The sequence below is a fragment of the Haemaphysalis longicornis genome, unplaced genomic scaffold (genome assembly GCF_048455015.1).
Source record: "Haemaphysalis longicornis isolate Haplotype H1 unplaced genomic scaffold, Haemaphysalis longicornis Haplotype H1 scaffold_10, whole genome shotgun sequence".
Taxonomy (NCBI): Eukaryota; Metazoa; Arthropoda; class Arachnida; order Ixodida; family Ixodidae; genus Haemaphysalis; species Haemaphysalis longicornis.
This window is the reverse complement of record NW_027526204.1, coordinates 98597077-98622606: the sequence shown is the minus strand read 5'-3', so window position 1 is coordinate 98622606 and position 25530 is coordinate 98597077. Positions and strand designations below refer to the sequence as shown.

The 25530-nt window shown below is 48.7% G+C and overlaps 1 protein-coding gene across 2 annotated transcripts in view; it reads left to right on the top strand.

The window, feature by feature from the left end:
- The first annotated feature begins 211 nt into the window (after window positions 1–211).
- The window catches only part of Glnrs (Glutaminyl-tRNA synthetase), a 30498-nt gene continuing 5179 nt past the window's right edge, over window positions 212–25530 (top strand). The window contains exons 1-16 of one of the 2 annotated variants that reach the window (XM_077690139.1): window positions 212–404; window positions 628–781; window positions 3125–3310; window positions 3949–4079; window positions 7148–7214; window positions 8131–8181; window positions 10591–10751; window positions 13349–13535; window positions 13902–14089; window positions 15114–15475; window positions 16273–16360; window positions 17026–17111; window positions 21165–21423; window positions 23824–23951; window positions 24368–24434; window positions 24641–24766. In XM_077690139.1, coding sequence (XP_077546265.1) covers window positions 267–404; window positions 628–781; window positions 3125–3310; window positions 3949–4079; window positions 7148–7214; window positions 8131–8181; window positions 10591–10751; window positions 13349–13535; window positions 13902–14089; window positions 15114–15475; window positions 16273–16360; window positions 17026–17111; window positions 21165–21423; window positions 23824–23951; window positions 24368–24434; window positions 24641–24766 — 2379 coding nt within the window. In that variant the 5' untranslated portion in view covers window positions 212–266. The remainder of the gene's footprint in view (window positions 405–627; window positions 782–3124; window positions 3311–3948; window positions 4080–7147; window positions 7215–8130; window positions 8182–10590; window positions 10752–13348; window positions 13536–13901; window positions 14090–15113; window positions 15476–16272; window positions 16361–17025; window positions 17112–21164; window positions 21424–23823; window positions 23952–24367; window positions 24435–24640; window positions 24767–25530) is intronic. The other variant, XM_077690140.1, reaches the window with a different exon arrangement.

The following is a 25530-nucleotide window of genomic DNA, read 5'->3' as shown; positions in this document are numbered from 1 at the left end:
TATTCAAAAATTATCCGCGCGAGGCGTGCGGATAGGGCCAGCCGTACCCCACTGTGGTACAAGACGCTGCCAAAAATAAATATTAAATTTTGTAATATTAGTTTGTCGCAGCCAAAAATATTTTCAATACTACTGCAATTAATGCAGTTTCATGCAATTGGGTAATTTTTTTGTTAATATACGTCACTTGTGAGGCTCAGCAGCCAGTTCGGAGGGAATCGGCTCAGATCTTGCAGCAGACGCAGCCATTCGGTAATTTCTGTGGCATGATGGCAGCCTTAGCGAACGCGGCAATGAGCGAACGCGAGCAGAAGTTCGTCGAGATCGGTCTCAGCGCGCAGAAAGCCAAGGAAACGGCCAAAAATGCAGCGCTCTCTCAAGGCCTTTTCGACGCTATTCTGGCGGTGAGTTTCCGACCCTTCAAGTCTGCCTGCACGTCTCGATGTTCACGTGTCAGCGGCTCGCCGGTAGTACAGTAGTACATCCGGCGGTCAGCAACCGCGTGCCGATTTCCTTGCATCATGCGCGAAATCTGACACTTTTAAACGTCCAATTGTGTTGTACGATTTATTAAGACACATTTCTGGCAGGTCTGGGATGACCGGATGCGTTCTTTCCGATTGACAGGCGGAAAAACTTGCACACCGTCCAGTTTCGAAAGCGACGGGGACCCTGCTTTACCACGTCGAGACGAAGATGAAGGGCCAAATCAAGCAGTTCGAGCCGATGCTCATCGAGTACGTCGCCCTGGGCAAGCTCGACTCGGAGGCCAAGCTCACAGGTACCGACCAAGCTGCCGCAAACACGCGCCGAAGCCAGGTCGATCGTGTGCTCGTTCCTTTTTTTACGACGGTGGTAGGTGTGCGTGGCCTGCAGATGTTTATCGGCCAGCTTACCTTAGCTTTGACAGCTGCTGAAGCGGATATCGCTCTCCTTTTTTTTGTCTTTTTTTTTTTTTTTTCAGATGTAGGCTGCGCTTTTCCGTCAATTAGGGTGCTAATATCCTACGTGTGCGCGACTTTGAACATGTTTGCTCACTCAGGGATAACTATACATCGACACATAAAAGAAAAGAGGAAAGGGGGGGGGGGGGGGGGTGGAGTAGTACTGATTTTAGTTTGTAGACGGCCAAGGCAGTGCTGTCTGCACCGGAACAAAGTTGGGAACAGCTCGCTCATCCATCATGATGATGTGTGTAAAGTTCTTTACGAAGAAGAAAAAGAATCCCTGCACATTGTTTTGTTTTAGGCTACTGCTTGGGTGAATTTAAGATGAGACAGCTTACCGTGCAGGCAGATGCGTACCATTCAAACTTTAGCCAAACCGGTGAACATGAGCACGAAGACTGTTAGTGTCAACATGGGGAACACTAAGGATGAACACAATGCCAAAAACGTGGGAACATTTTTTTTTTTAGGAAGTGACGTAGCTGAGGAGACGGTTGTGCCAGACATGGGATATATTCGTCTACGCAATATGCATGGCTATTCTAAGTCCTTTTTTGCTACCCTGCATTGGTTTGTGTAAGGACCGAGCAAAATCATTGAATAAAAGAGTTTCAAGCAGCGCAGTACATGAAGTGGCGCACTTCTAAGACGTTTTGGCATAGTGTCCAGTCATTGCCTGTGAGTTTCATTTTCGTATTAATGCTGCATAGCCCTAAAAAGTGCTTTGCAAATGCCTCGGTAATTGAAGTAATTCAATGACACTTTTACCACTTCGAAACCCTTAAATTCAGTGCACTTACCTACGAAATTGACCTTCATTTCACCTGCAGTTTAAAGATGATTCTCAACATCAGTGTTTGGAGAGCACTGCAAAACTTGCTGCCTGAATATAAAGCGATGCAGGCTGCATCAACAGACGGGCAGTGTAGTGACCAGGAATTGTCTGTGAAAGCAGTGGCACGTGAACAACGCAAACTGTCTGCAGTGCTTTCTGAATGAATGACTCAAGCGAGGGCACAAAATTACCGGAGGTTTGCGATGATTCTAACCTTGCAGTACTCTGTGAACAGTATCTGCTCCTTGCTTCAGTTAGGTGCACGCTGTTACCACTAAGCATACAGTTGTTTTGAAATGCCTGAAAATTGCAAATACTGCATAAAAATAGGAAGTCATTGCCACTAGACATGCGTGTCATTTTATATATAAATATATAACTCCACCGCACATGATGATGCTGTGTTGGCTTCTCTGCGTGACACTGAAGTTGTGCAAGAGAGCCTCCGCAAAGATGGGAAACCGGTCAATGAGCATTCTGCAAGCAGTCTGAAGTTCCACTTGTTCTCCATTGAAAAGAAGGGAGATTTTAGCCTAACCATTGCGGGAACCAGGAAAAGGCGGGGAATCGGAGTCATTTGCTGGACATCCTGACACAGCCTTTTGCGATAACAGCAGGCCAGTGACGGTGCACCCAACTTGGCTTGCTTTGTGCATTTAACCGGAAGTTGTGAGGTGAACGCACCAATTGCGTCGCCGTGCCGGCAGGCTCGCCCACTTGTGCTTACTCCAAAGCCAGAGCCAAATCCACACGGCTTGGCTTGGATTAAAAATGGTGGACAGCCAGAAGTCGGCTAACAACTCCTTCAAAGAAGCCATGAAAACAAAATACAAGTTTGATCAATTTGAATGAACTCACTTTAATAACTCACTCAGCTTCATTCCAACCACAAAAAGACTTTTTTTTTTAAATGAACTCACTTTAATAACTCACTCAGCTTCATTCCAACCACAAAAAGACTTTTTTTTTTTTAACTGATTTCAACCAGAGAGGTGCAAGAAATAACTTTCACGGTTTGTGACGTAGGCCGGCACTGCTTCTTCTATCCTTCCTAATATTTTGACTATTCGTTTGAAGCTCGGGATAAAATGGGTGCCATTGTTGTCAGGGCAAATTTTAATGAAAAAACAAACCTGCATTTTGTGTCCATGGCTCCTTTCAAGCAATCGTGAAAACATTTTTTTTTCGACCACAGGCAGGGAACTAGGTACACTTCATGATAGCAAGCTCTAAAAAGAGACCGGCTGTGGCACTCGGTGGTTCACAAGTGGTCTTGGAATTCTTTCTTTGGGAACTTGCCTAACTGTGGTGTATGGTAACGTGGCTCGCCCGACCACCCCAGCCGCCATGGACTACCTGCTGATGCACCCCGAGCCTCCATTGGACGTGCCCGCCTTTGAGTCGGTGAGCGGCGTGGGCGTGGTGGTGCGGCCCGACCAGATCGAGAAGGCCGTCGAGGAGGTCATTGCCAACCACCGCGAGCAGCTGACCGAGAAGCGCTACCAGTTCAACATGGGAATCCTGCTCGGTGAGTTCGGAGCTCGCGTTTAGAAAGAGTTTACCACAAGAGAGCTGAGGGAAGCACGACTGCTTTCTGATGTTAAAACTTTTGCTGAAAGTTTGTCTAATTGATTGTCAAAACCTTCAAAGACCCATATCGCGGACGAAGAATGAACCCATGTGACGATCTTGCACGCCAAGTGAATGACCAGATTCAGGGCAGAGTAAGTTTCTGCACAGGAAAGCTTGACATCCACCTCAATGCAGCCGTATGGCTACAAGGGAAAGCTACACAGCTTTCACAGAAACTTCGCAGTTCAAGAAAAATTCGACCTGGTCCAGGATTCGAACCCGGGACCACCGCTTAACCGGAGCAGTCGCTCTACCAGTTGAGCTAACCAGAAGGCTAGCCATTTGTAGCACGGTGCAATGTTCCTTTTATCTTGCCTCGCTGTCTTGTAGCATGCAAGCATTCCCGAGTCGTGTGCCCGTTCCTAGAACGTTTGCACCCCCCCTCCTTGCAATAGGGTTTCATCCTTTGATAGATGATTACGACGGACATTCCCTTTCACGCTGGAGCTTTGTGGCGGAATCTCCCGCTGCTTCGGCACACATCTGGGAAGAAGGCTACGGGCTGAAGAGCTGCGTGTCGTGTCGTATGTGCAGGGGAGGCCCGTTCGAAGCTGCCCTTTGCCGATGGCAAGAGCATCTGTAACGAGGTGGACCTACAAGTGCTGCACCTGCTTGGCCCTAAGTCGGACTCGGACCTGCAGAAGGCGGCCCGGCCTAAGACCAAGGTGAAGTCCGACCTAAAGACAGAAGAAAAAAAAAAAAAACACCAGATGCTCTGCGCACCAAAGTTAATCGGTGTATACCAGTTGCAAAACTCCCCAGAGGCCCCATGTGTCAAAAGCTGGTCTGTGGTTGGCCCCCCTGTGCTGGGTGCAAGCACAGGACAGGTTGATGAGCTTTTCGTCTGTTAGCAGGAAGTTGAAGTAGTACTCAAGTATTTGCAGCTGCTGCTGTAAGTCACAAAGAAAAAAAAAATTGGCAGCATCTCCACTCCGTGGATGATGGCAAGGGTGCAGAGTACGGGGACTCGAAGTGACATCCAAGTTGCGCCCCGAGTGACACCCGATTTGCGCCCCGACCGTGATTCGATTTGAGCTGTGAGTTGCACCTCGATTATTTCTTAAATGAAACTGCAACTCACGGCTCAAGTCGAATTTCGCTTGATGGTGGTGTGCGCACGGATGGACGCGGACGGACATTGGAATGGGAGGTCCTTAAGTACTCTGCACCATTTCAGGTGAGGGAGCAGGCCGTTTGACGCTTGAGTGCTAGCTCACGGCCGTAGCCCAATGGATAGGGTGACTGACACTAACTCTATCTGGTCTACCAGACACAGGCTCGAATCCTGCTGGTGCCTGTGTGATTTTTTGTGACTGTAAATGCTATGTGCACGGACGCGGGCGGACATTGTGTGGTCCTAAGGTAATCCGCACCTAAAAAACGTGAAAACATGAGTATGCATTACCTAGCTGTTGTCTCGTAATTTAAAAATCAAGCTTCATTTTAGTAAGTCTTGTTTTTGAGTAAATATTAATTAAGCAGAGCCCAGTTTTCGTCCCCTCGGTGCCATGCCTGTGCCCCTCAGCTACCACAAAGCACGGGGACTCGCGCCGCCTGGGTTCTGAAGCGGAGCTTTGCAACTGGTGGGTGTATATTGAAGAGCTCTGCTGCGCACAGCATGCAGGGCAGTGTCCGTACAGCCTTAGCCAAGCCTGTAGCCATACAGCAACACCAAACACATAGCACCACTTTCCCCCCCTCGTGTGCTTTGAAACTCGTTACAATTTGCAGACAGTGCCCTTGGTTGGCTTTGAAATTCAGCGAAGCATGGTTCAGGATGGGCCCATCAATTTAGCCAATGCTGCCTGTATTAACATTGCCGATTGTGTGAGCAAAAAATGGCCAAACAGCCGCTCTCCCTCGCTCTCTCTTACCCTTCCCGTGTGCTTTCTTGTCCGCCAGCCAGCGCCGTTCTGTGGATGCTATATGAAATAGTTGACATCTTGTCTAGCGTTCCCCAGACGGCGCTCCTAAACCCTCTCATTTTTCTCCATGCCTGTCTGTCCTGGTCGATCGCTGATAAACCCCCGCGCAACCGCGGACACAAAACCAGTTGTGCTGACGCGGCTTCTGCGGGCTCACCCACTTAGGTTGTGGGCCCTTGTGTTCCATAGTAAAAGTGCTAGTACTACTGTTACCGGTACTCTGCCACCGAGAATTTTGTTTCAAATAGTGTTTGAGCCTCCCGCACAAATGTCACGTGGTTCGGATGAGCCGCAAACGGCGAGGAGTGTCTGGTTGAAGTGTGAGGGGGAGGCAGTGGCCCATACTGAGTCATGGCGACGCACTGTGGAGATGACGCCATAGCAGCGCTGATGGGTTTCCCCTTTGAAGCGGGGTAATGACATGTCATCTTACCAAAAGGACTAATATAACCATGTTTTACACTCTTGTTTTAATACTAGCGCTGCTTAGGGCAGGCACTAAAGCTTATTAGGCACAAAATACTCTTTTTATTTTTTTGAGGAGGAGCGCGTGCCGACCTCCTCCTCACACTTTTGCCACACACTCCCTGTGGTCTTCTTTCTGCCTTCGCTGCCTGATTCGCTCACTCGGTTTAACCGGCGTCGCTGCCGCAAAAGCCAGGTACTGTGCGCCAAAGGGGCTGCGCCCTAAAATTGAACCTCTGTGCAACGCTCGTACGGACATAAGTTGAGAGCATAGCTGCCGGGCAGTTGATTGACGGTGCTGCAGTGTCAGCAGCTTTGAAATTGCAAGCTTTTTTGCACAGGTTGGCACGAGAAGTAATTGGCGCACGTGGGAGCTACGGCCAAATCATAAAGGAGGGCCGTATAGCTGATCGAGCGGTAACTGAAAGCTACAGGCCACGGAGGCACACAGGCCAGAATAGTAGCCCATTACTTTTACCGTGCTACAAGCTCTGTTGGGTGCACACTGGTCACAGCGATTGATTGATTGATTGATGGTGGGGGTTAGTGCGCCCAAGTGCATGTGCGAAAAGGTCGATGACGTACATGTACGTCATCGCTGGCAAGTTTAAAAAGCACACTTTTTTCAATCGTTCCTCTCGCGTGACATGTACTGCCACATTGCTGAAATACGTGAAATTTTTTTTATGCAATCATTACTTTTTTTTTTTTTTTTTTTGCTTTACTTCAGCGGTGCGTGGGCTATCACTTGCGCATCCGGTCAGGCACGGGCGCGCAGAGGCTAGTTTCAGTTTCGTCTTCCGGGCGCTTCTCCCTTTTTACACCCATGAAACTGATGAGTTTTGAGAGTTTGTATAAGGTATTTTTAGAATTTTTTTCGTGTTACACATGAATAAGTTGCGTGTATGTAACAACAGAAAACGATTTGTCCCTTTATGGTCACCCTAAAAAAAGATAGTACAATTTTTTCTCCAAATGAACCATCTGAAGAATTTAACTGAGCAATAAAAAATCAACCCTCAGGTGTCGCATTTGGTGAAAAAATTCGACCCTCAAAGGGTTAATGTGTGCCCGAATATCGGCGCGTTCAGTTTTTGCTTTTTGCCTCCATCAGAAAGCAGCTGCCACCCCAGAAAAATGGAACCTTTGTTCTTAGGCTCCACTGGTCACAGTTACGGCGCTGGTACATGCTGCGCACATCATGCAGCATATTGGTAGTATATCCGAATTTGAGTCTCCATTTTGTTTGTTTTGCCATTCCAGTGATGTTCAGTAAAAGCACACCTCGGTTCTGTGGTGCCAGTGGGGGCTCAAATTGCATGCATGCGCCTCCCTCTTTCCAGGGGGGCAAGGATCGTGTCAAGAACTCACCTCGGGACACCGCGTCAATGAACCAGCAGTCGATCGAGGGTGAGCGTGGGCTCAATTTCCTCCTTCGCTTTCACCCCCCTCTGCTTGGTGCATGAGTAGCATTGCACAACGCTTCTGTGGCAGCGACAGATAGAGATTTCTGTCTGATGTCAACCGCTGAAAGCAGCTCCCTCCCCTAGCAACTGATCGGAGCGAAGGACCTTGCCTGCCATGCCTTATGTGCACCAAGTTGCCTATTGTCAGAAGTTTAGTATTTTTTTCCCGCACAGCTGCTGCTATACGAAACCCACAAGCTCAAGCATTTGTATGTTTGTTGTTTTTGTCTTCGTGACTTCTTTTGTAACATCGCAGTAGTGGCAGCCAGCCCATTTGAGAGCCCTGCGACCTTAACTACCCTGCTCTTTTTTTTTTTCTTTCTTTCCGGGGGTGTGCATTTGTGCAAATATAACTTGAGGAAAAGACGAACGTCCACCTGGCATTGAGTTGTAGTTACGTACTGTCGCGTACAGAATAGGATATCTCGGGCGTACTGGATATACACTCAAGGTCGTGGCTGAAAGGGAGTTGTGGTGGTCCATCTCTCTCTCTAATTCTAACTCAAACTCAAAATGTACCCAAACTCAAAATGTACTCAGTACTCAAAATGTACTCTCTCTCTCTCTCTGACCGGAAATAACCTGCTTTTCATTAATGTGAGGAGTGCAACCTTACAAGCGAAAGTGGCGTACAAGAACACAGTGTGTGCTAGGTGTCGACGTTCCCTGTCCCGAAAGGGCACGATGCAGAAACCTGTTGTGTTCTAACCTCACAGTGCCATTTCTTCCTCTGACCTTTCATCTCCCACTGACTGTGCTGCCTTCCTCTCTGCTCTCTCTCTCTATCAAACCGCCCTCCTCCTGCTGCTTCCGTTAAAACCTCGCTGCACGCGAACCTGTGCGTCTCTGGCTGCAAGCAGCGAAGTCGGCCAACTGTCGCCGCCGAAAGACCCTAGCACCTGATGCACTGGGTGAGAGGGCCCTGGGTACCTGTCTCTGCTTTTGGCCTTTCCTCCTCCTCCTACTACTACTTTCTGCTGTTGAAGCTTGTTCGGGGAGCCCGCAAGTTTTCTGTGTGAGGATTGACGAGACGTGCAGGGCCTAAGCATCTCTAAAGTCAGGCCTGACCGGGTGAAGAACAGTGCTGTTGAAATCTATTTCACTTTTTGCCTGGAGTGTTAAACAAAGTAAAGCAGTAGGTGGGGTTGTTGGGTGTGCTCGATCGATTGGAAAATTTAATGCTTTAGGTTGACTGGTGTGAGTGGTCGACCAAAGAAGCGGCGAGTGCCTCAAAAAGTGGGGCAGGCTAAGAGCAAAGATTAAAATAGGTCGGAGGTTTGTGCTGCAGAAACGCCCAGTTCAGTTTGAGCTTCTCAGAGGATACCCAAGTGTGCGGCGTGTTGCCGTTGCAGTTGAACTTCGTTATAGCAAAGTTCGTTATCGGGGCAGGAATTTAGTTCGTTATAGTATCTGATATTCGTTGTTACAGTAGAGCTGAAAATTGGCTCAAACCGATCGATTATCTGGCTGCCACAAAAATCGCTGATACAAAAACGCATTATTTACCTTTATCTTTCCCCTTTTTGGCATTTGAAGCTCAATGATCCAGAACGTGAAACGGAAAATTACAACACAACACAGTTCATTTGACGAAACAGGCCTGCGTTCCTATTTTTTTTCGAGGAACGATGGGATCTTTGTTTGGTGGCCATTCAGAGCGAACTTGAATGAAGTCTTTCACAGTGGAAACGAACACGGGCGTTTCCTACTTGTGCAGTGTCGGATGCCGGGAGTTTTTTGAAGCAGCTCGTTAGCCTACTTGTTAAATATCTCATCGTTATATCAGATAGTGCACGCTGCCATCACAGTTTCACTTTCGTTGTGAAAGGATAAGTGTCACTGAAAGAAAGCGTGACGAACCAAAGACAACGTATCTAGTTGTCTATAGCCGATAATTCACTATATCAGTGTTCATTATAGCGAGGTTCAACTGTATGATAAGCCCGTGGGATACAAAAAAGAGGAAATGTGACTAAAGCATTTTAGTGCTTTAAGGGGGGAGGGACACTGCTCTTAAAAACTTTTTTAATTTTTAAATAAACTGTGAAACTTGTCAATCATGGTGCTTTTCCACCACTGATTTCAAATGTGGCATTATCTTTTCAGTTGGTCAATTAGTTTTCGAGATAATTAGAAGTAATTAACCATTTTTGGAGGAACAATAGACAGAACAGTGTTGGTCATAAAACTGTAATCTTTACATTTTCCAACACTATGAACCCTGGTGAGTGCAATAAGAGAGTCACTTTTTTGATGCATCGCTTGGAACTAATTTTACAGCTCATTAAAGCTTGGTGGCGCCAGTGACAAGGAACCATTTTGAGTGCCCATTTCAAACACTGGAGTTTAATGAGCTGTAAAATCATTTCCAAGCGATGCATCAAAAAAACCGATTCTCTTATTGCACTCACCAGGGTTAATAGTGTTGGAAAATGTAAAGATTACAGCTTTATGACAAACACAGTTTTGTCTATTCTTCCTCCAGAAATGGTTAATTACCTCTAATTATCTCGAGAACTAATTGACCAACTGAAAAAATAATGTTACATTTGAAATCATTGGGGGAAATGCAGCAAGACTGATAAGCTTCGCAGAGTTTACTTAGAAATTAAAAGAAATAGTTTTAAGAGCCATGTCCGCCCTTAAAGGAAAGATGGCCGATCGTGGCACCAGCCTGACATGACTCTTACAACTTCCTGCAGGCTTTGTAGTACAAAGGGACGTCTCGAGCCCTGCCGTGTTAAGCTGTCAGTTTCTCGCTGCCTTTGAGGGTCACGGTAGTGTCACTACATAAGCTACAGAGTCCCGTCACTGAGGCACGCAAGTGAGCAACGGCGGCCATTTTGGTGCTTATCAGTGTTGCCAGACTGCCACTTCTGCGGCCTCACCGCTCACTTTGACGAGGTCATTTGTAAACAACCCTGCCAAAGACGCAGCAACACCGCATCTTCGGACACACTTCTGCAGCTGAAATGCTGCGAAGCGCGTTATCTTTGAATCACGTTCGGAACGACGGCAGTCGTGCGCAGCCTCAGAGCAGGGCGGACCAGCTGATAATACCACAGTTGACCGACATAAAAAGCATAAGCAACAAAACGGCGGTGCCCATGAACCGTCACAGTGTAAACAAATGTCACGTGATGCGAACTGACCAATGATCACGGCGGCGACGAGGAACAATAGGAGAAAAGAGTGCCGATACTCTGTAACCTTATCTAGTGACACTAGGTCACGGTGTGATGGAAAGAGCGGGGTGGTGCCAGAGGGGAGCGTGACATGCTCTTTGGCCCCCCTCTTTTGCACGGGCGGTGACCTGGCAGACGGACTTGCCGTGGAGCCGGGGGCCAGCACGATGGAGGAGTTGTTCCGGACCAAGGTGCACTTCCACAAGCCCGGGGAGAACCACAAGACGGAAGGGTACGTCGTCACCAGGACCACCATGGCGCACCTCAAGAACCACCTCAAGGTCACCGGGGGAAAGGTAGGGGCGCTCCCACTGTTGTCTTTCCGACTCGCTGGCGACGTGTCTGCATTCTCGAGTTCTGGTTCCCGAACTATGCATTTACACGCAGCGTTGTGCATCACGGACGCTGGTGCAAGGTGGAAGAGAATGAGCCGGTTCACTTTGTGCGTGTGGCTGGTGGGTTAGTTGTTGGCTGCTTGCTTTGATGCTGTTTCCAGTGTCCAGACACCGGTGGTGGCGAAACATGTGTGCCCAGAGGTGTACGCCAGTGACGTGTGTGCGGTGTGTGGCGAGGACCGAGCCACCATGGCGCACATGCTGTGGAAATGCAAAGTAGAGGACGGTGTCACAGACGCGTTGCCGCCGCGCCTAGCGAGTGCGGTGGCGAGTGTGGACTACGACGCCCAGCGCGAGGCCGTCCAGCAAGCGCTGGAGGCTCTCGAGCGCCAGCGGCCGACAGCACGTTCTCCTCGGAGGCTAGGTGCGAGTAGGTAGCGAGCGCCGGGTGGCCGTCCAGCGTGACGTTCAGGCCGCGTCTTTTTGCTGGACAATAAAAAACGTTGTTTCTCTCTCTCTAGGTTCATTTGGTGGCTGTACTACTTCTGTTCGGAATTGGCGAAGGTGGTCTCTTTTGTTTTTCGAAGAATATGTATATGCAGAAAGACAGGCTGGCAGCCTACAACGCCAAAGTAGGCATAGGGGAATGGTTAGGCTTTTTTTTTACTACAGTTAGTGAAGTAAACACTCTTAAATTTGGGTAAGAAAGAAAGAGGAAGAAAACCACGCGCCCAGAGTGGGGCTGTACCCATGCCTTCCGATTGAATCTCGGATGCCTTACCAATTTTACTATGCCTCCTTTGGCATTGTAGACTGCCAGCCTTTATATATATTTTATATATATATATATATATATATATATATATATATGTATATATATATTGAATAAAAGAGATACCGGGTAGGTTATCGTTTTGCGAAAAAAATTTTTGCTTTGTAGTTTGAAGGCACTTTAACCAAAAATTACAAGTTTGCTAATTCAAAGATGGCTTTGTCCCAATAGCAGTGATGTCCAATCTTAACGGCAGCTTTAGACAATTAGGCCATATAACGTGGTAAATGAATTAAGTTGTTGGCGTTCACCACGCATATTTTTTTGCCCAGCCCTTTTGGACGTCACGGGGGCACATATATGCGATTGGAAGCCACCAACCAAAGCCACCGCTAAAAGTAGGGCCTGTGAGATTGGGTGGGGCTTTGAGTTTTGTTTCGCTGTACCTCCTCATTGCTAAGATGCTGTTAACGCACTGGTAAATCAGTTTTTCCACCCGACGTCAGCGCTGACATTGGATCGAGGCAAACGTGAAGGATTTTCAATACTTTGTCTTTTTTTTTTTGTGAAAACAACGTCTTGTGGGAATCGGTATAGTGTAGAGCGAGTTACCAATGGCTAAATCTTTCAAATAAAACAATGGCGCGGTTTATTTTGCTTTCATAGTCGCAGCAGACCTGTAGCTGGAAGGGCAAAGCATATGCTTCATAGCGCCTGCACGCAGCCGGGAGTAAGATATTCTGCAGGCAGCCAGCAGCAACATGACAATTTCAATATTTGGGCACATTTGTTTCTTCCAGTTGCTACCATAATAGGCAGGGCATTGATAGTGTTGTGATTGATCTAAAGGGTAAAAGTCCGTCGATGATCACGTAGCTGATGGTAGATAAAGAAGAAAAATCCCCAAATGACATGACATTGACCATGCTACATCAGCAACGGATAGGCGAACCGTTTTTTTGTGAACCAGTAACGTTATTCATTTTTTTGGGTTCAGTTCTGGTTCAGGTTCAGCGTGCTAAAAAAATAACGGTTCGGGTTCAGATTTAGTTCCGGCAAAAATATCGGTTAGGTTTCGGTTTGACACAGTAATATATATATATATATATATATATATATATATATATATATATATATATATATATATATATATATATATATATATATATATATATATATATATATATATATATATATATATATTTTTTTTTTTTTTTTTTTTTTTTTTTTCCACCTGTGGGCAGCAGGGCTGTCTAGTTTCCGATTGAAAAGGTTAGCCACTTGGTATGGCTATGATTATTGCTGTTCTGTCATGTTGCTACCCGGAACCAACAAGAAACCTCTAGCATCCGTTCATAAAAGGTTGTTTCTTCTCTTTCTCTCATTTTATTTATTTATTCACAACAATGCCAACTGCCTCTTTGCGTTTGCACTGCATGCTGCTGTAGAAACATTTGTATGGGGCGTTTTAGATTATGTGCGCTGCAGTGGGTTTTGGTAGCACGCTCAGTGGGAAACAGTGCAAAAGTGGCCTGCCTTCTGAACTGCATGTGGCAGGAGATGCCCCCAGGGAAGTACCACCGGAGACCCCTAACTGCACGATTGCAGCATTGTTTTCCCTAAGTCTTCCCAGACTGTTCCCTGAGCCCCACAGCCACCTAAATCTTCCAAGAGAAAGTAAACCAACCCGTGGTTCAAAAGAGGCTGGGCAGATGGTTACAGTGACGGTAAATTTTGTTGGAGGGCCAAGGTTCTCTCTGTTCACCGTGTGTTCCTCTCCTTCCAGGTGCGCACGCGCTTCCCCCCCGAGCCCAACGGCATCCTGCACATTGGGCATGCCAAGGCGATCAACGTGAACTTTGGCTACGCCAAGGCGCACGGCGGGGTGTGCTTCCTGCGCTACGACGACACCAACCCGGAGAAGGAGGAGGAGCGCTTCTTCGCCGGCATCCAGGACATGGTCCAGTGGCTGGGTGAGGGGCCACTCTCCGCGCCTGCATCGCGTGGCTCTGCGGCTCCACCTAGCCTTTGAGATTAAACTCTCTTTCGAGCAGTTATAAAAGAGAGGGCGGAGTGGGCGCTCTGAGCCCGCATGCCCGACGTTTCTGTTTAAAATGCAAAGTTTGGGAGGATGTGCAGGGCTGACAGCTTGACTCGGTTGGGGATTGAGTGCTTGAGGCAGAAGCAGAGAAAGAGAGACAGGACTTAGTAGAGGGATGATTGGTGGACAGGGGATTTGAATGACGTAGGATCGATACTGGTTCAAAGTCTGTTTGAGAGGCCCTTTTGTTGGGCAACCGGCGCGGGGTCACCTGTGGCTTCTTCCCCCTTTTCTGCAGGCTACGAGCCGTACAAGGTGACGCATGCGTCCGACTACTTTGACGACCTGTTTGTGCTGGCGGTGCGGCTGATCCAGGAAGGGCTGGCCTACGTGTGCCACCAGTCGGCCGAGGAGCTCAAGGGGTTCAACCCGCCGCCCTCCCCCTACCGGGACCGCCCCGTCGTGGAGAGCCTCCGCCTCTTCGAGGTGGGCGAGCGCAGGGGGGGCCAGTGACTCCGCAGTCGGGGTACATTGCTAGTGCAACAATAGTAGCTTAGTTGCTCCTATGGAGCAGTCGTGTCTCGTTCCGTGTGGTTGTGATGTTCTGCTTCAGAAACGCTGTCTTGATGTCACACTGCTTCAGCCAAGCATGATGTTCTTGTGGGAAAACAGCTTTCAGGTGGAGACACCCCGCGACGGGTGCATTTAACGAAATTAAACCAACTGTTGAGGTTGACAGGTGACTTATGTGGGATGCATCATTTTCTGAAAACCAAAATTGGAATTTTTTTATCAGTGCGTATGTTTCAGCGGTGAAAGTTGAAGGGAGAAAAGTACCCAGTAATGGTGCGAGCAGGGGGAAATTCTAATTTCCTTGGTTACGAGACTTGGAATGTCCTTAAATTGGCATCAAGCAGGCATCATTGCAGGTGTTGGTAGGCGGCAAGGGATTTTATTTATCACACAATAGTGAAAGAATCATTTGGCGAAGTAACAATGCAGCTGTCCACAGCATTTAAAAGAGTGACGCATCTTTAGTTTGGAGGCATCTTCATTACACAGGTGTTGTTCCGTGGTATGGCAGCACAGAGTCACGACTTCAACCTTTCTTTTTTGTTATTTGATACATGGTGTCACTGCAAAAGCTAGGAGTACTAAACTCGCACTCTCATTAATCACTTGAAAGTGGTCTCTTGACCCTATTTAAAAGGTGCATTGACAATAGCTGGTTTGGTCGTGAAGCTCATTAAATCTCAAACCGAGCCATTAAGTTAACAGCATAAAGGTGTGCTTAACGTTTGTACGCTATCTGAACTAGTTCTGGTAGTGCCTGCACTATGTTGTTCAGTTTACTGCAACAGTGCAACAGCAGTGTGGCACCAGTGCATAACAGATCCATCAAGTTCATAAAGGTGTGTTTGATTTTTGTATGCTAGCTGAGCTAGTTCTGTTAGTGCCTACACTTTGTCGTTCAGTTCACTGCAATAGCAGCCGCCCTCTGAACCTGCAGGACATGCGCATGGGCAAGTTTGCGGAAGGGGAGGCGACGCTGCGCATGCGGGTGACCCTGGAGGAGGGCAAGCAGGACCCCGTGGCGTACCGGGTGCGCTTCGTGCCGCACCCGCGCACGGGCGACAAGTGGTGCATCTACCCGACGTACGACTTCACGCACTGCCTGTGCGACTCGCTCGAGCACATCACGCACTCGCTGTGCACCAAGGAGTTCCAGTCGCGCCGCTCCTCCTACTACTGGCTCTGCAACGCCGTGGATGTGTACTGCCCCGTCCAGTGGGAGTACGGGCGGCTCAACCTCAACTACACCGTCGTCTCCAAGCGGAAGATCGCCAAGCTCATCGAGCACGGTGTCGTCAGGTACGTTCGTCCAAACACGTCGTGCGGGTGCAACAGTCCCCGAGAGCTCACTCTGCAGCGAAAAAGTAGCAGACCTTGAATGCCACCTTTGTTTATTGCTTGTCTCTGCAATGGGGAACGCATTTTCAGTGCTTCTGCCCCGAGCTGTGTTATCATAGAGGTGATTGCTGCTCTGCCCTATACTCGGTGACAACTCAAGAACAGCACCAGAAGTTGCCGCTGTGCCTTATTACCGTAGCCGGATGTTTCTCCACGCGGCGCAAGTAGGGCGTTACTGGGAATATTTTGAACATGGCGTGAGCCGTTCCCGTGATTTTTTGGACTTAATGTGCTTATAAACGACTCCAGTGACGACAAACAAACTGCGCGAGACAAGGCAGACGATATCACGCATTCATAGCAAACCCCTTTCAAAACGCGCGCACTGACGTCACAGGTCCGGCGCTTTGGCGCAGTGATACACTACATGAGGTGGTGCCGTTCTTGAGTTGTAACCGAGTATAGGAAGCGGTTTTTTGGTCGTGCCTTCGGAGGAAGCTTAGATTAGCCCCTGCACATTGGAAAGGGAAGCTAAGAGAGAAAAAAAGAAGTTTAGCCGGACCTGTAATGCGTTGGACAACTAATAATTGAAGGTCACACAAGGCTGTTTGCACACTTCAATTGAATAGGAAGTAGCACGCAGAGCTTGTGAATTGCATAGACTGGTGCGAACCTTTGCGGGGTTTACTCCACTCATCTTTCCTTCTGGCAATACTCTTCATGTCTCCTTCATGGCCTTTCTGTCCGCACTCGACCAGGGACTGGGATGACCCGAGGCTGTACACACTGACGGCCCTGAGGCGGCGTGGGTTTCCACCAGAGGCCATCAACAACTTCTGTGCCAAGGTAGGGACTGGTCGAGTGTTTGTGTGTCATATTCTCGTGCATTCTGTTTCTTGCTGGGTGCAACGTAGAAGGATTGAATACTGCGTGCATTGGCACCGAACGAAACCTGCAGGACAGTAGAGTTGCAAATGTCCAATGGCATTCTTAGGTCAAAGTATGGAGCTTTGTCCCCAAGCTTTGTCCCCGTGCCTTGAAGGAGTGCATTCAAAAGTGTCATTTCCTGCTCACCATCTAAGTCGTGCAACTTGTGATGCGGTGGCCTCGGCGGTTACGACTAGGGTGGCATTTAGCACATTGTGAGCTTATTCGCCCTCGATAAGTTTTGACTGAACAAAAGTTGAATATCAGTAATGTCTGCTAAGTGGGCTAACAGCAAACTTGAAAGACTGAAGTGGTGTCACGTCATGTTCAGGGGTAGCACGAGCTCATTGCATTAACTGTTGAAAGAACCATGACAGACATTCATTTTGAGCTGCACAAACAGAGCTTTGCGTATGTTTATGTAGTGAAGTAAAACTACTGCCAAGTTATGCTACTCAATACAGCTGCTCATAAGTGATTGCCAAGTTCGTTTGAACGTGCACTTGAGAGCAGTAAAGTTTCTTTGGCTGTTGGATGGGCTGCGCACACCAACGTACTGTTTTTGTCGCCCTTGCCTTGTACAGCTGGGTCTGACAGGATCCTTATCCGCAGTGGACCCTCAACTGCTGGAGGCCTGTGTCAGGGATTCCCTCAACCTGACAGCACCAAGGTGGGCTGTTGCGTTCTGCCACCGTCCAATTTAATAATAGCAAGCAGCGTGACTAATACCATGACTGTGCTTGCAAATTGCGGAACTCGATGCAGTCAACTCCCACTAAAGGGACCCTGCAGCACTCTTTGAGCAGTGCAAATAAACCTGAGTAATGTTTGTAGTACACTGCGAGGAATACCTGAGCCAAATATTACACGTGCACCCGAAGCGGTAAACTCGCGAATCGCTGGGAAAGACGCGGAAAAACCAACCACGCTCTCTTCAAATTCCCTCATTATGCACCACTGTAATTGCGTCATTGCAGCAATGGCTGTCCTATTGGCTGTTGCAGGTCAATGCAAAGGTTTATTTCTTGCATTACCCCTGACGATTCACTGCCGTCAGCGCTGTGCACCAACCTCTTCTGTGCCTGAGCGTATACGAACAGTTATTGTGTTTCTTCTGTGTTAGGGTGCATGCAGAGTTTGAGTGATGGACTCAATACTCCCCTTTCAACCAGACCACTTGAGAACGAGCGTTTATTGCTTAAAAAATGCCCTACCCACCTCAGCACGCACTTGTGAGCAGGCATCAATGCCTGCTTTTTTGTAGACTTCTCCATGTTGCGGAGAAAAAGATGAAACTCCCCTGCCTGTGATATATTGAAGGCCGCTAAAGAGATTGCCACGAGCTGCCCCCCTATTTGGGAGAGAGCACACAGTTTTCGTCGTGTAGTCCGCGGTCGAGTTGAGAGGGAACGATTATGCGCGATTTTTCATCTCGTGTAGCTTTGGTGATAGTGAATGGATTCTTGCAATTCTTGTGGAAGGAGATAGCTGGGACAATAGACTTTACCCCAAAATACATTCCGAGTATTCAGTGGTAAATGCTGCAGGGCCCCTTTAATAAGTTCACGGGGATTGCGAAAAACTTGGAATTAAATGAACTTCCAGTGAACTGCAAGGAACTAAATTTGACGTTTTATTAGTCTGAAAGTTTATGAAAAAAAAAAAACATTGGTTGATTTCTCTGTCATAGGAATCGGTAAAACACGAAAGTGAAATGTGCAGCGAAATCTGAAGCTGAGCATGATTTGTGGGTCGGCAGCTGTCTTGTGGGTGTGCTTGGCTACTGACGTCCTGCTGGCAGTTTGCTTCAGCAAAGGTGTTCTGGCGTCATTTCTGTGACGGATATGACGTCAGCGAAATCTTGGTGTATACTGGCATTAAACACTTTCGTGTTAAAATATAAAACCCGAAAACGAACAACGCTGATTATAACGTACTCTTCAGTACTAAAGGTTGCTTCCCCGCAAGAAGACCCTGTGTGCAGGGGTGCACCCTTTACAGGCCGCTTGCTCCGTTGTATTGGCGCCACTTCCGTGACGGATGTGAAGTTTGGGGAAATCTTTGTGTATCCGGGAATAAAGCTCTGTCGTGTTAAAAAGATTGGTAATTGCTGCCTGCTTCTCCTTGCAGAATCTTTTTGTGGAAGGTAAATTCTGCAGACTGTAGAACAAACTCAACGCGCTTGCGACTACCTGCAGGAAAGATACAGAGACAAGGATGCCAATGTGCGGCTTGTACTGGGTGCGCCGGGCTCGAAGGCTGGACCTATCCACTTCATGAGCTGCGGTGGTGTGGTCAATTGCAATGGCAGTGGTACCACTCGGCAGCGGTACACAATGCCGTTTTTGCATTTTATAAATGGAAAATTTATGATGCATGCTCCGCGCGCCTTGAGGCTTTAGAACAAAAAATAACTTCCAATTACAGTTGAACCTCGTTATAAGAGACATGGATGTAAGGGACAAATGGGTATAAGAGACACTATTCACCCACATGGTTGGCTGCCCTATCTTCCCCATTAAATTGACCTCTTTTATAACAGACATCGGATGTCGAAGATGGATGGTTATAAGGGACAAGTCATCCTTGAACTTTAATCGATAACCTCGCTTGTAACAGACATTTTAACTTCAGATGGAGTGCCACCAGTCACTAATTACAGTTGCTTCTATTTTGGAAACACAGGTGGACGACAGACGCCTGCAGTCGCTATTTATTAAAACTTCAGCAAACACAAAGTGGTTCAGTCAGCTATGAAAGGACGATGAGAAGCGCTGCCAATGGAAATGTAACTGACAGAAGTGGTTGAAGCTCACTGCCATCCATTGGATGGAGCGCGATCGCACATGCGGGCTCTCCCACTCGCGTAGCTTTCAATCAAGAAGCATCGCAGATGTTGGGTCCTGCAAGCGTAAGGAATAGCCTGAGCATACAGCGGAAGAAGCTGTGCGCTCTGGCTATTCATCAAGCTTGTGAACTCAACATCTGCGATTCATCTTCCACAATCAAGGAAAGGAAAAAAAGCTTGTAGAATCGGTTGTAAAAAACAGTGCAAATACAGTCATGAAGCAAACAAACATTCAGATCTGCTTCATACATTTTCGGGCCCACACATAAATTAGAATGAATCTTTTGAAACAAGCTGTAGCGTTCTTTTGAGCTTATTTTAGTCAAACGGTGCCCGCATTGAACTAGGGTCTGATTAGTAAGTGAAAACATGGTTCCCTGCTTATAAGAGACATCTCGTATAAGAGACAGAAACTGCTCCCCGGTACGTGTCCCTTATAAAGGGGTTCAACTGTACTGAGAATTCTTTCCCTTGGGAACGCATGCAGAGCCAAGGGGCTTTCACTTTATTTCCAATTATAACTGACAGTTCGCGACTTATTATCGAGAGTCGACTATCATTAAAAGTTCCCAGAGAACACCCTCCCCCAAAACATCGCCGACCCCCCTTTAAGTGGGATTCACACGACGGAGAAACCCTCACTTTTTGGCCCGCGGGACCCGCTCACGTGACCGGTTTTAGGCTCCGCCCTTCGGTGGGGATAGCCCGCGGTGGCTCCGCGAAAGAAAATGCCTCCGCATGTTTTCGCTCGACGGCGGTGGCCCTCGGCGGGGAATGGAACCTGTTCCTGGGCGCTGTCGTCTGCTACTCACTCCGCGTAGCTCCGCACGTGTGGATGCGCCGCCAGGCCGGATAATCCGGTCACGTGCTGTTGACGTCACATATCCGTCCGCCTCCGTGAGAGGGTTTCTCCGTCGTGTGAATCCCGCTTTAGGGGTGAAATATTCAGTTTATTGAAAGACCCCCACGATCGCTCACCATAAAATCGCTGGCTTGAGCTCTGATGAGTGAGCAAAATAAACCCGAATCACCTATTTATGTGTTGATGCGGTCACTTATTTGTCCTTTCCGTGCTTGACCCGAAAGTTCGCCCATCTCAAATTTTTTCCTGATACCTCCACAGTTTTGGTTGGCGGTGCGGCCTCCTTGGCGTAGTTTTTTGCACCGGGCTTAAAAGTTCGCCCATCTCGTATTTTTAACTTGATAGCACTGTACTTTGGGTGGGCGTTCTTTCGGAAGTTTATGGTACATTTACAAAACAAGCCTTCTGAACGTTTAGTCCAACCCCTTTTTTGTGCCGTGAGATAAAAATTAGCAGTGGCTTAGCTCGGCTGTGCCAGGATATACGTAGCGTGAGCTACGGTTCAGCTGGTTATTCTTAGCTTTCCTGGTTGTCTAGGATTAGCTTGATTATCATGCTTACTACTGCTTCAATGACACGCACACGGTGTAGTGTGACACGGTATAGTGCATAGTGTGACACGTGTATATTTGCCAAGCGGCTCTGGCGCAGCGTCACCAATTGCCCCAGAGCTAAGCTGGTTCCACAGGCGCACACTGGTGTTGCTGCAACGCAGAAGCCATCGGTTCCACACCTGGCCACCCCTCGCATGATCATCGAGTGGACCGGGCCGCCACGTGCGGAACGGAGGTCGGTGAAGACGCTGGGCGCGTGGAGTGCGTGAGAGACGCCGGGCCACGAGCGACGTTTTGTGCGCCGTGTGATGTCACTGTGTGTGTATGTGCGTGCGTGTGGAGAGCCGTGCATGTGCAGCACGGCTCTCCAGGAGTCACGCGAAACGGCTCAACCTCGGCCAGTGTATGCCTCACGCTACAAAATTTGTTCTGCGTGTCTCCTCTTTTTTTTCTCCTTAGGGTGATGTGTGTGGTGGAGCCTCTGAAGGTGACCATCGCCAACTTCCCCCACGGCAATGCGGAGGTGCCGGTGACGGTGCCGGACTTCCCGGCGTTCCCCGAGCGGGGCTCCCACACGGTGACCCTGGCCCGCGTGGTGTACATTGAGGAGGCCGACTTCCGCGAGGTAGCGGACAAGGGCTTCCGCCGGCTGACCCCCAACCAGCCAGTCGGACTGCGCCACACGGGCCTCGTCATCTCGCTCTCCAAAGTCATCAAGGTCAGTGTGGGTAGACAAAAGCTGCCCCTTGTTGAACGTGCGGAGTTTGGGAACTTCAGGCACGGAGGTCACGGTCGCGAACCAGCAATCCCTCCGTGGCATGTGGGCCTCATCATTTCAGTCACCGGGGTTGTCAAGGTCAGTGTGGACAGATGGGGTGCCCCTTGGTGCGTAGTTTAGGAATGATAGACACGAAGATGGTGGTCACTAAAGGCGCGTTCCCACTAGGCCGACCATCGGCCGATTTGGTTGGCCAACACCGTGTCGGCGAGCTGTCGACGGCCATGTCACACCGCGCCGACGCCGACCGTTGCCCAACCGTCGGCGTCGGCGAGAAATCGGCGAGGCGTCAGTGTCTCCGCGATGTCGGCTGACGCGCTTGTCACACCGCACCGACGGCCGTGCGACGCCCACACCGACGGCCCCGCGACGGCCGACTCCGCCGCCTCGCCTCTCCGCCGGGGATCTTTCTTTCTCGATAGTCAAACTTGGTGTATCGTGTCGCCGCAGCACGACTGAAGCCATTCGTGCGTACTGGCGTGTGCGCTGCTTGTACTGTATGTTCTCCTCAACTTCTTGTTAGATCACGGACAAAGAAAAAAGAGCTGTGTGCTGCTGCCGCGGCAGTAATAATATGGATGTTAACCCCCGGCGAAAAGACCTCTGTAGAGCGTAAAATATGCATATAAATTAGTGCGTACGTCAGCAGAAATTTAACCTCCTCTAATGGAGAAGGCCTGATTTTGCACCATGCTACCGCATTTTCGAGAAACACGGTGCGATTAAGAAAAGGGAAATTAATTGTTGTGGCTCAAGACGCCACTCGCTGTTTCGAAGGAAATATTTAATTGCAAAGGTAGTTGCTTCTCAAAATCACGCGATTCCCAAATTGGATGCGCAAACCATACCCCTTAAAAAACCGCTCACACACACACACACACACAAAAAAAAAACCTGACCCCGTCGGGAATCGAACCCGCAACGTTGAGCGCACGGGCGCGACGCGCGAGAGCACTGCGCCACCGCCCAAATGCTCCTCGACTGTGAAATAGCCAACAGATGGAGGCCCATCCTTCCGTGTCATACGCCGGTGTTTACTAGCTGGTTTACAGAATTCCTGGCTGGTAAACTGAAATTTCTTAAATAGCGCTTGCACAGCAAGGTTCCCCGAAGCCCCCACAATAGCTTATCGCCATAAACTCCGCTTCTTCGCGAAAGCGCTCGCAATAATGTGTGTGCGCGGCTGCCACTGCGATTTCCCACTGCGGGGATAGTGCTTGCCGTACTTTGGTTTTACATTTCACATGAAAAACCTTGGCCGATATTGATGCCTTATTACCCAAATTACCCTACGTAACTCTTCTTCTGCACGAAACTGACCTTACATTTTCTACAGGCGAGCCGATCGCACACGCATTTGCAGTTTGCAGATCCGGGGTAGCGGCGTCGCCGAAGAGCACGGCCGAAGCGTCGAACGCCAAAATACGGATTGCATCAGCGCTAGTGTTGAGTTGTATGGGCTTCATGGACGTTACTGAGTTTATTACACTCCAGAAACTATCAAAATAGAGCCGCATTCATTGCGGCACGAATGTTGTCGGGGAGCAGTTTTCGCTTCTCGGTCGATTCCCGACGACGCGTCCGGCGACCGGTCGGACGACCGATTTTGTTGGCGTCTTCGGTCGGCGAGTCAGTCACACTACGGCGACTTTCCATCTGCCGACGTGTTTGTGTCGCCGTCGGCGTAGTATGACAGCACGGTCGGTCAACTCGGCAGTTGGCCGATGGTTTGGCGACTCGTCGGCGTCGCCGTCGCGTCGCCGTCGCCGTCGTGTCGGCCTAGTGGGAACGCGCCTTAACAAGCAGTCATTCGGTGGCACAGGGACCTCGTGATCTCGGTCACCAAGGTTGTCAAGGGTGGTGCAAAAGGGGTGGTGGAAACGAGCCGCTCACTGTTTGATGCGCATAGTTTAGGAATTTGAGATGTGCAGGTGATGGTCGCTAACCAGTGGTCATACTGGCTCAACTCCCAGTTTTGTTGTTTTGTTATTGCCGTTACAGTTGAACCCTGCTGATGCGACTTGATGAAATTTTTCACTACAATAAGGTGTTTTTGATAGATAATGCTCAATTGTTCTGTTCTCAACAAATAACTTTTGCCAGATGGTGTTTCTACAGTAAAATTTCCGGCCGAAACAAAAAAATTCAGAGTACTCATTTATTTAAGAATTAAAGCGTCAGAAAGTCATACACTTATTATTCGGGCATTTTTTCGACACTCCCAGGCAACTCGTCTGTTCATTCTTAACTTGCTGTGTGTAGTTCCATCTGCTGGCCTGCATAAGATCACTGCCTGCTCCGTTTAATTAACTTAACTTTGACTTCGTAACATTGGTGCAGGACAATGAGGGCAACGTGCGGGAGCTCGAGGTGATGTGCCAGAAAGCGGAAGAAGCGGAGAAGCCCCGCGCCTTCGTCCACTGGGTCTCCAAGCCAGTCAAGTGCGAAGTGCGCCTCTATGACCGGCTGTAAGTTTCTGAGGCCCCAGTCTGGACTGCGGTGTCTTCTCATGAAATTTTGATTCAGAAAATTGGCATCACTGTTCTGCAGCCATTTCCTGTGCCCCTTCCAGCCACCGAACGGCTAGCAGCGTCACATTGTTTCTTTTAAAACTGTAGTTGCTAAGTGCCTGTGGTAGTTAACGAAACAAAACTTGGTATCGTCGAGTATAGTCGTAGTGTGGTCGTCGCAGTAAAATAGGCTATAATTTGTTTTGAAATACAGTGTAGACCGCTTGTAACGTGTGCTGTGGGAGCCGCGAGGACATTCTCGCCAGTCTGTGGCAAGAGGTTTTGTCAACGTCGTTTAGCTTTTGGAAACGCTGTGGGCATGCTTCCTTCTTCAGTGGCACGTCTCTCTGATGCCCTTGGCTACCCACCTGCAGGTTCTTCCACAAGAATCCGGAGGACATGACGGAGGTCCCGGGGGGATACCTGTGCGACTGCAATTACGTGAGTTGGCCTTTGCCTTGCCTTTCTGGGTGCTTTCATCACTGCTTAGTGGGGGGTGAGGGACTCAACTCGTGGCTTGGTGGGGTGTAGTCGTGATGGAGACAAAACACGGAGGCATGGTTGTCCAATGGCATTCGATGTGAGGGGTGGCGGACGTGTCAAGCTGTGGCCTGACCTTGTGGCCTTCGTCCTCCCCTTTCTTCCAGGACGCCATGACCGTCTGCAATGACTCGCTCATCGACAGGTCGCTCACCGACTGTTCAGTCCTGGACAAATTCCAGTTTGAGCGGCTCGGGTATTTCTGCGTCGACCAAGACACCACCCCCGAGAAGGTGAGCAGTGCCCCGCGATTTTCGATCGTGATGCAGCCACAGCTAGAGCTAATAAACACTTAGTGTGGTTACTGCTTGCCATTCCTATTCAGTATAACATCATTACAACAGACCGTGATAGTGATCATGATTGCAGTCTGCTATAAAAGAAGTATGAGCAACCCAAATACTCTTTGTACAAACTTTGGTGGAATCACGGATGGAGTCTGTTATAACAGGAGTTCAGACCTTTCATCTATTGAAGCAAATCAAGATTCAGTTGCAAGTGAAACAGGTTGGTGTTTAAGGGGCCATGCAGAAAAAATACAAATTTGTCTTGTTCGAAAGATTTCGTGTTTTGTAGTGCCCCCAGCACTTGTCCAGATGCAAATGAAGTTTTATTCACTGCGAAATTAATCAATTTATGCTAAAGCTTTGACTTTTCCCGCTAAATCGTGTGTTTTCGTGGTCTGCAATGACAACACAAGAACCGCTGCTCTGCAGCCGATTGCAACGCCTTGTTTACCGTTAGTGGACCTAGATGGCGCCACCAGACTGCGGCAAGCCGTTTTCTGCCTTTGGTTTGTTTTTTAACGTTTTTAAACCTGGCTTGTTCAGGGAGAAAATAATTGTTTTGTGAAACATGGTGCTCGCTCGACAAATGGGGTCATGTAAGACACCGTTGCTTGCGTCAGTCAGCCAGTGTCGTCTGAGACAGCCCCAAAGCCGTGAAGTCCTGTGCAGCTAAACCAAGGATAGTGCGCGAAGTACCAACAGCAGTACGG